A 9,341-nucleotide genomic window follows, 5' to 3' on the forward strand; every position below is an offset into this window, starting at 1 on the left:
TACAAGACATTTCTCAGATCTATTATGACTCCTAAATGTCTAAAACTAGTCTCTCCAAACCGTTCTGCTGTGCTGGTTTCCCTCTGCTCGTGTGCAGTGAAGAGTACAAGTGGAATTTGTTTTGATAATCTGGTTATTTGGAACAAAAGTTCCTAAAAATATCAGGAAAGGTCTTTGATGCTGTATTCACAGGAAATCTGCTCAAAATTTCATTCAAATCTATTTTTTGATACAAACTTCCTGCAGTTATTACGTTCACTATTTGAGGTAATTGTACTGTGCTTTATTAGTTGTTTTGTTCTATTATTTTTATGCATTGATTATGTTATGAAATATCCATAAAATATGTTAGTCAGTTTACTCATGATAGAAAAAAGGTTGGAGAGCACTGCTGCAGAGGGCCATGTGACAGAATCTATTTTATTATTATTTGTTGCAATTTAGCTATTTTGATACAAGATAGTAGGTTGCTGTCAGTAAATGTAAGAAAAATGGGGATAACGTAGCAAGTACCCCTGTCCAGACCTGAGTTTGGAATGTTGGGATTACATGGTGATGTCCAAAAAATGTCTTTTTATGACCTTTTAATACAGTTTTCAGTTGATCTTTAATAACAAATTTGTTTTGATCAAACTAAATTACTTTGATCAAACTAAAAACCTGGAGTTGTTTCCAGTATGGGATATGTTGGTTAGTTTCTGGCACTTTGGGCAAAATTAGTTTGGATGGCTCAAGGGTTAAATAAACCACTGCAGAGTGACTCCAGCTAGGCTTTCTCTTTTTGGGTAGTTTGTTCTGATTTCTGTCAGATTATATATTTAGTTTATACTGGTGGTTTATACTGTTTACATCCAAATCACTGCTCATACAGTATCTAATTTCTTCCATCATCCACATCTTAGAATAAGATGTCTATGTGCCCTGTGACAAGCTGGCGACTTGTCCAGGGTGTACCCTGCCTCTCGTGCAAAGTCAGCTGGGATAGGCTCCAGCCCCACTGTGACCCTGGATGAGGATCTCTGTCCTGGACTGTCCCCTAGACTCCATAGAGGAAGTGGGGGAGAGGAGGATGTTAGCAAAGCTGACATCCATCATGGACAACTCCTCTCACCTGCATGAGACTGTGGAGGCCTTAAACAGCTCCTTCAGCAACAGACTGCTACTCCCACCATGTAAAAAATTAACTGTAGAATAAAAATGTTATATACAAATATAAAACTATATTAAAAATATAAAGTGACCGTAGAAATAAAAATGTTATGGGGGTTAAGGGACTGTATATTCTACTGTGTGGTATATAAATATCAACACTCAACACTTTTAAATTTAAGACTTAAAATGTTTGCATAATATTCACTTTCTGATGAATATTACACATACATTGAGGTTTAATTGAGGTTCAACAGAGGTTTAATTGGGGTTTAATTGAGGGTCTGCTGGTGCAGTTACCGGTGTCAGCGGTAGGTGGCGGCGGTGGGCGGGTCTCCGTTGGTGAGTCAAAGGAAAAGGAAGTGAAGAAGTGAACTTCATTTCCAGCAGGTTGCTGTGGTTTAGACGAAGATGCTGGTTAGGAAATGACAGCTGTGTAAGTAAACCAAGCGTACTGTTGGACGGCTGATCAATATATATTTAATAATCAAGTTTTAAGTTGAAAGGCCGTCTCTATTTTCTGTAAAATCGGATTCAGCTCAAATTGAACGAGCTAGCAGCAGCGTTAGCTGCGTGATGGCTAACTGAACTGTGTGTGAAGAAGCTAACCTAGTTAAATAAGTCGCTCGCTGTCAGCTCAGGACAACACCACTCTTATTTCTACTAAACAAAGTGCGAGCTGGTGGTCGCGATGCTGTTTATTTAGCTGCACAGAGGAGCGCGTATTTTTCTGTGACCGCTGGAACTGCTGGCAGGTGCCGTGTTAGCATGTTAGCATTAGTGAAACTCAAGTATCGAGAGTCACAGCTTTTAGTTATGGCTGATACAAACGACGGCTGCCTTTTTAAACGTTACATTTCTCACCTGTTCCCGCTTTGAAAGTCACAAATCTGCGCATTAAAGTGAACACGAGGAGCTTCGTTAGTGGGAAAAACGTCAACAACCGTTAAAAGTAGTTTTGCTTCGAATCAAAGGTCAGACACACCGGTGGGTGTCACGGGTTAACAAGCGACCCTGTTAATTGGTGACCGTCTACAGTTGTTATATAAGGCAGTCCTCGTGAATGTCTCTTTGCTTAGTTTTTTTATTTAAAATACACGTTGCAGTATTAAAAAAAACAAACAAAACACATATTTGATTCGCCTTTGAGGTCTCGTTGGTCTTAATTGTCTCCAGTTAACACGGTCACTCGTTAAACCGAAACACCAGCGGGCAGAGAAGAGACCGATGGGTTTATTTTTAGCTCTGCTGAGAGGCTTTTTGTCACTTTGCTTTAGACTCAGCTTTCACTGGACCGTGACATGGTGGAGAGTTAGTTAATATGTTTTACTCATTAGCAGGAAAAACCTACAGACTTCATTTATATTCTGACAACTAGGTTGTCTTATGAAATAATGCAGGTGGCTTTGCTTTGCTTTGTTTTGTAGTTTGCATCCAGTCCTTGGGTTGGTATACAGTCACGTTAATGGCGTGCATGTCTGCATTGTTAAAAAGTCTCTGGGGACAGGTCGTATTGCATTGAAGGAGCACTGGATGTGTAGTCTGACAAAGGGCAGGGGGTGTGTTGGGTGTCAAGATAAATACCACTGATATGTGAACATGCTACAGTTACAACAAATCGATTAGTTGCCAACTATTAAGTTAATCACCAGCTATTTTGATTTTCAATTGTTTTGAGTAATTTCTGTATGAACATGTCTGATGTCAGTTTCTTAAATATGAATATTTTCTGGTTTCTTTGGTCCTTTGTGACAGTAAACTGAGTATCTTTGAGTTGAGGATGTCACCTTGGGCTTTGGGAAACATTTTTCACTATTTTCTGATGTTTTATGGGTCAAATAACCGATAATCGACAGATTAATCATCATTTGACTGATCTACATGTGATATGCTTCAAAAGTCACAATTAAGGCTACTAGTGATTGTTTTTATTATCATTATTACAACATGTAATGGTCCACATGTCAGTGCTTTGTTCTAGATGTGCTGTTTTTCATTCTGTTTGGTGGGTGTAAAAACCACAGAATAGACCCCAGAAGGAGTAATTGTTGCCAAGGATCCAAAAACACTAAACAGGATCAAACATTTTAGTGGCTGAGCAACGAGTTTCTTTCAAAATTATTAATAGTAAGAGTAGTCCATCAAGAGAATATTGACTGGCAAGTAATTTATAAAGCGAAATGCTACAAAATTTCACAGTTCCCACCGTCTAGGATGTGAAATCTGTTAAATATTATTGTAAATTGCATATTTTTTTGGGTTTTGGCCTGTTGGTTGGACAAAATAAGCAATTTGAAGAAACTATATTAGTATATTTAATACACTAAAACAGATCAGTTAATTCTGAAATGAGTCATTAATTGCAGCCCTAGTTTAATGTTTGCATATTAAATATACCACATCATCATTTTCTTTGTTTTGCCTCTCGTTCTGTTGCCAGGCTGTCTGGTGTCGTCCAGGCGGTGACTGACTGACAGATGCCTTCATTATGATGCCGAGCTACAGCGCTCTGGTCATCACCCTCCTGCTGTCCCAGGCCCGAGGCTTCCTGAACCCTCCAGAGGACGATAACATCCCCAAAGAGTGGGTGCTGCTCCATGTGGTTCAGGGCCACATCGGGGCCGGAAACTACAGCTACCTGCGCCTCAACCACGATGGCAGAATCATCCTGCACATGCAAAGCCTCAAGGGAGACGCAGACCTCTACGTGTCGGATAAGACACTACGGCCGAGCTTCGACACTTACAAGCTGCAGTCTGTCACCTGCGGCCAGGATATGGTGGTGGTGCCAGGGGACTTCACAAGGCCCGTGGGCATCGGCATTTACGGCCACCCGTCTCACAAGGAGAGCGAGTTTGAAATGCGGGTGTTTTACGATCAGACGGTTCTCCAAGACCCGTTTGATAAGGGCTCATACAGTTCAGATGACGGATTCAAGAAAACAAAACCCCCTCAGGCAGCAGAGGAGGACTTTCAGGAAGAGGAGTCAATCTTTTGGACAATTCTGATCGGACTTTTGAAGATTATACTTGAGATCTTGTTTTGAAAATGATTTCCTGCCTCGCTGCTGCACCAGAAGGAGGAGATTTGGCTTCTCTCTTTTTTTTTTCTTTTTTTTTTTTGGCTCAGTCAGCCTTTATACATTAAATAAGATTAGTTTCTTTCATTCTGTGAGAATGAGAAAATGTATGTTTCCTTGTGATCAAACAAACAAACTTGATTTAAAAAAAAAAAAAGAAAGTCCAAATCAAATCAATTTTAAAAGTTGTAATTGGAAGTTGAAACTGAATTCACCAGTGAAGCCAGAAAATGTTTCACGGTGTCTGTATGTTTGGTGACGAGAAAAACTGAACATTAGTCTCTCGGATTTAGGAGTTGTTTTGGTGTCCTCTCATAGAAAGACTGGAACAAAGCATATTAAGGTGAAGCACAGGCACATGTTCAGTCGTGGCCTAAATATGAGCCTTTGTGATTTTCTATTTTGAACCGCAGTTCAACCAAAAGGGGCAAGAGGATATTAATATTTCTGCTGTCTTAAAGGATAGGTTAGAGTCTTTTTTTACTGTATCTTAACACAACACTCACATGCTGTATATAAGTTGAAGTGAAGTGACTATACTGTTAAAGATGGTGAACAAAATCCACATGATATGCGGCTTCAGCAATCAGAGTTCACATGAGCTACATCTAAAGGTAGAGCTCCTGGCTGACCGCGCTGCCTTCCTGATCTCTCTTCAAGAGCTCTTTGTGTTTCTTTTGTAGCTTTGATGTGATGAATCCTATAAACGAGGTGAATGTTTTCACACAGACTCTACTTGAAGGCATTCACGGTGTTGCACAATGACAGAAGTAGCTGTGCGAATGGAAAAAAATCTTATCTAGAGTAGTTAAAATCCAGCCTGTTACCTGTCCTCTGCATACCCGCCCAGAAGACGCATCAAGAAGCAAAATTTTAAACCCATGTTGAGTGTTTCCACCGTTATTTGAAATGATAATTTTACAGACATTAATTAGCACTTTTTTTGTGAAATGAAGTCACACTATAGACTGTTTATCTCCATTAGTATACGCCATCGCCTGAGTGTTTTTGAAAGCCTGAATTCTCAGAAAAAGATGCCAGCATCGATGAAAGTAATTAATGAGCTCTGAGGCTTATGATTCTGATAGATCCAGTTCTCAATTCCCATCAGTATTTTTCATGTTTCTTTGCTAAAATGCGTCTTGTTAGTCACATGTAGGTTTATTGTAAGGTCGCTTCACCAGGTATAAACCAAGGGTACAACTAGCACGACTTGAGTTTACTGACTTATGGACAGGAGGGACAGAACTCTCACAGTGTAAAGAAAAATGTGAATATTGTGTCATGATGCACTTGAACCTATCCTTTAACTCAATCATAAATGTAACTGATGCGACTGACTCTCACCTCGGCCTCTGGATGAATGAAACCGCTTGTCTTAACTCTGCATATCAACACCACACAGGATGTGTGTGGGTTTAAAGATCACAAAAACTTAGCAATAGTCATTGTCAGCCATTTGGATACATACATGAGGTTCCTACAGGACAGGTTTGTTGTTGGACATGAAGGAAGGCCTGAAACGGTGAAAGTATGATGGTATTGGGTCAGTGAAGGTAAAGCTGCTGCTGAATATACTGTCTTGATTCTTGATCCTCACTTTTCATTCACTGTTTACAGATTTATTGCTTTCATTCAGCCTCCAAATGGGAACATCTGTTTTTTGAAGATACTGCTACCAATACGTTAACATCAGTAGCAACATTTCACTCACTTTGTTTTTGCCTGTTGGACAAGCTCCTGATTTAAACATCGCCTCCTACCTTCGTTGGAGTTCAGTTACAAGTAAACATGCGACCACTGAGCAGAAATGTTCAACAGTGCCTTCAGATCAGTCCTCTGCAGGGTGAACAGCCGAGCAGTTGTCCTGCTTCCAGAGACGATTCAGTCAGGTTTCTAAATAAAGCAGTTGTTTTGCAGACTGTAAAACTCTTTTTGTCTCGTGGATCTTTTGTTTCAGATTTCATAAAGTAGAAGTTTGGATGATGGGTGTCAATGGGTTGAGAAGAACATGAGAAGAAAAACACCCAATATTACTGGTTCCCAACCTGAGGGTTCTGATCCCTGCTGGGGTTCTCCAAAGCTTCATGAGGTCTTTTTGATTTTAAAGGGTGTAAGAATACTTTTTTTAAATGTAGAGGTATATACAGTAAGCCTATATTTTCATAAAAATTTCAGTGAATTTCATACATTTCATTAATTTTCTGTGAAGAAATCTAAATGAAATCGTAAAATTGTATAATTTAGGATGTAAATTTAAGTAAACGTGACCGGATGAGAGCACGGTGAAGACCTGAACTACATTGACACAGCCATAACTCTCTGCTAAACAGCCTCATCCTGTATTAAAGTATGTAGTTAAAACAACCAAAGAGCTCATAGAACAATGAGAAGAAAGTACTGAATTTGTCGAGAAAGAAGCCTATTAAGTACGTATGATTGTTAAAAATGCATTACAGACAGAATTGTATAAAGTTATTCTAATATCAGGAAAACTCATCTCTGATCAAATATTCACAGTAAATAATCTCACTATTTGTGTTAATTGTAGTTTAGTTGTTCTTGTATGCATTGAATATAATATGAAATATTCATAAAATATCTGTTTACTTAATGGTAGGAAAAGGACACCCTGGAAGACAAAGGTCGGGAACCAGAGCTTAATATCAATATACAGAATCATGTCAGGTGTCGAGTTCATGTTTGTCGCATTAAACTGCAAGATGATGAGAAATAACTCTTGTAACTCCAAGAGAGAAATCTAAATTGACTCGCTAACATTACGATAAAGAGTGAAATCATAATCTGCAAAGTTTCAAACAATTCAACCAGATTCTTTGCAAGATGCATCTTTTTTCTCAGCAACAGATACTGTGTGACACGTGACGACAGCTTAACAGGGCTGCAGCCATTCATTGAGTTTAATGTTTATATATGTATAGAAAAAAATATTTGTCCAATAAACACTGGGAAAAACCTACAAAACACTGAAATATTTAGATGATTTTGAAGTAAGCTGTTATATTTTTCATTCCCACCTGTCACACTTGAGTTTTTCACTGAAATTATCTGATTTTCGCTCCTCAAATGTGAATATTTTCTGGTTTCTTTAGTCTTGTGTGACAATAAAGTGAACATCTTTGGAAATTTAAGGACGTCGCCTTGGACATTTTTCACCATCCTATGGACCAAAACTACTAAAGAATTAATCGAGAAAATTGTCAACGTATAATTAATCGTTAGTTGCAGCCATATTTAATATACATTACTGTTTCCAAAGTGTGACTGCAGCATTAAAATCAAGTCTTCATGTGCTGCCTCAGCTTTAAAAACAGAAAATGTTTTATAGTTTTTACCTAATAAATAATTAACATCAAATCTTTATTCTTATGTCAATCAACTCATCATTGTGTCTTATCTTTTTTAACCTTTATCAGGTATAATATTTGTTTCTGTGTTCTGACCAGGAAACACGTGGCAGATTTATACATAACTGGATTTGAGATGGTTTGTTTTAATACCCTTCAGGACTTTAAAAACAACTCCTGCTAACAGAGAATCTTTAAATATCCATCTGGAAAAGATGGAGGTTTATTTACAGCAGTAAACAGTCAACATCCGGGCCCAGTTCTTCATCAGAAACACGGGAGTCAAAGTCATGAAGTTTGTTTACGTATAATCACTGAGAACAAATAAACCCTCAGTCTGTGTGTGAAACATTACAGTCTTCATCATCTTCATCATGTCAGACTGGGGGCCAGTTGGATGCTGTTGATTCTCAGCACCGTCTGTGGCTGGATGATGATCCTCTTGCGCTGGAACCTGTGTCTCTTCCAGAACCTCATGTGGACTTTGGGCCAGGACTCGGTCTTCTCGATCACGGTAGCCTCGACCCTGACCAGCTCCTTCCCCAGCAGAGGCCTGCCGATCAGGGTGAAGTCCTCCGCGCCGACCAGCAGCACCTTCTCCATCCGGATCCGCTCCCCGCACTCCGCCTCGATGTGGTTCTCGATCAGGATCAGGTCTTCGTCGGTGACCTTCCACTGACGGCCGGCGAAGTGGACCACGGCGAACAGCCGCCCGTAGTCCTGCTGGTTGATCTGCTGGTTGACGGCGCTCACCACGGCGGCGTGTCGGCTCCGCTCCTCCTCCTCCGAGAACTGCAGGGTCTGCTCCGGCCACTGCGGCCTGGACAGGGAGGTCCGCGGCACCAGGTCCCCGCTCACAGAGCTCTGTGTTCGGACAGCAGCGGGGAACAGGAGAGGCTGTCTGGACAACAACATGCTGCATGTCCTCCACAGACCCACTCCTCTGCACAGCGCCATCTTGACAGGAAATGCCTTAGTTCGCACCGCGCATGTTTGACGTCGTTACAAATGTGCGCATGCGTCACCTGACAGTCACCTGACTTTTTCTGCTGCGTTGGAAAAGTCAACACAACACAAAGTTACACTAAGTAATAAGATAACACTGTAAAAACACTACATAGGGGCTAGATAGCTTAGATAAATAGAGAGAGATAGAGAGACACAGATGCACAGCACCAGCAAATCATTAAGTAACTATAAACTGATATGGTAGCAATAATGACAGTAGTAATAAATGTAGTGGACTATGGGGTGCCGTTTGTAAAGTGGCTCGTGCTGAAAATAATAGCAACATTTTGTTACATTTAGCTTCAAACAATGTTCAAAAAACTGGGGTGAATTTTTGAGAGTCACTTTTTTGCACATTTGCAACAATATTTGTCAACTTAGAGATATTTTAAATATTTAAATCTAAATGTTAAATCTAAATCCAAATGTTAGATCTAAATGTTAAATCTATATCTAAATGTTAAATCTAAATGTTAAATCTAAATCTAAATCTAATTGTTAAATCTAAATGTTAAATCTAAATGTTAAATCTAAATCTAATTGTTAAATCTAAATGTTAAATCTAAATCTAAATGTTAAATCTAAATCTTAAATCTAAATCTAATTGTTAAATCTAAATCTAAATCTTAAATCTAACTCTAATAAATGTAAATCTAAATGTTTAATCTAAATGTTGAATCTAAAAATCAAAAAAATGGTCCTGCAGAACCTGCTAGACGAGAGAGCACAGAAACTCC

The 9,341-nt window shown here is 39.3% G+C and overlaps 2 protein-coding genes across 2 annotated transcripts; one reads left to right on the top strand and one right to left on the bottom strand.

Annotated features, from left to right (window-relative positions):
• Nucleotides 1-1,455: 1,455 nt before the first annotated feature.
• cxh6orf120 (chromosome X C6orf120 homolog) lies at nucleotides 1,456-6,158 on the top strand. The gene is made up of 2 exons (XM_010748381.3): nucleotides 1,456-1,585; nucleotides 3,590-6,158. The coding sequence occupies exon 2, from the start codon at nucleotides 3,638-3,640 to the stop codon at nucleotides 4,193-4,195; it is 558 nt and encodes a 185-aa protein (XP_010746683.1). The 5' UTR covers nucleotides 1,456-1,585; nucleotides 3,590-3,637; the 3' UTR covers nucleotides 4,196-6,158.
• A 1,312-nt stretch (nucleotides 6,159-7,470) lies between these two features.
• Nucleotides 7,471-8,600, bottom strand: mrpl21 (mitochondrial ribosomal protein L21). The gene has a single exon (XM_010748382.3). It carries the CDS (start codon nucleotides 8,551-8,553, stop codon nucleotides 7,969-7,971), a length of 585 nt encoding a protein of 194 aa, XP_010746684.2. The 5' UTR covers nucleotides 8,554-8,600; the 3' UTR covers nucleotides 7,471-7,968.
• Nucleotides 8,601-9,341: the final 741 nt, after the last annotated feature.

This window comes from Larimichthys crocea, chromosome X, assembly GCF_000972845.2.
Source record: "Larimichthys crocea isolate SSNF chromosome X, L_crocea_2.0, whole genome shotgun sequence".
In the NCBI taxonomy this organism is placed as follows: Eukaryota; Metazoa; Chordata; class Actinopteri; family Sciaenidae; genus Larimichthys; species Larimichthys crocea.

Excerpts from the sequence above, each read along its gene's own strand:
- cxh6orf120 (XM_010748381.3), top strand. The coding sequence starts at position 3,638 with ATGATGCCGAGCTACAGCGCTCTGGTCATCACCCTCCTGCTGTCCCAG.
- mrpl21 (XM_010748382.3), bottom strand. The coding sequence starts at position 8,553 with ATGGCGCTGTGCAGAGGAGTGGGTCTGTGGAGGACATGCAGCATGTTG.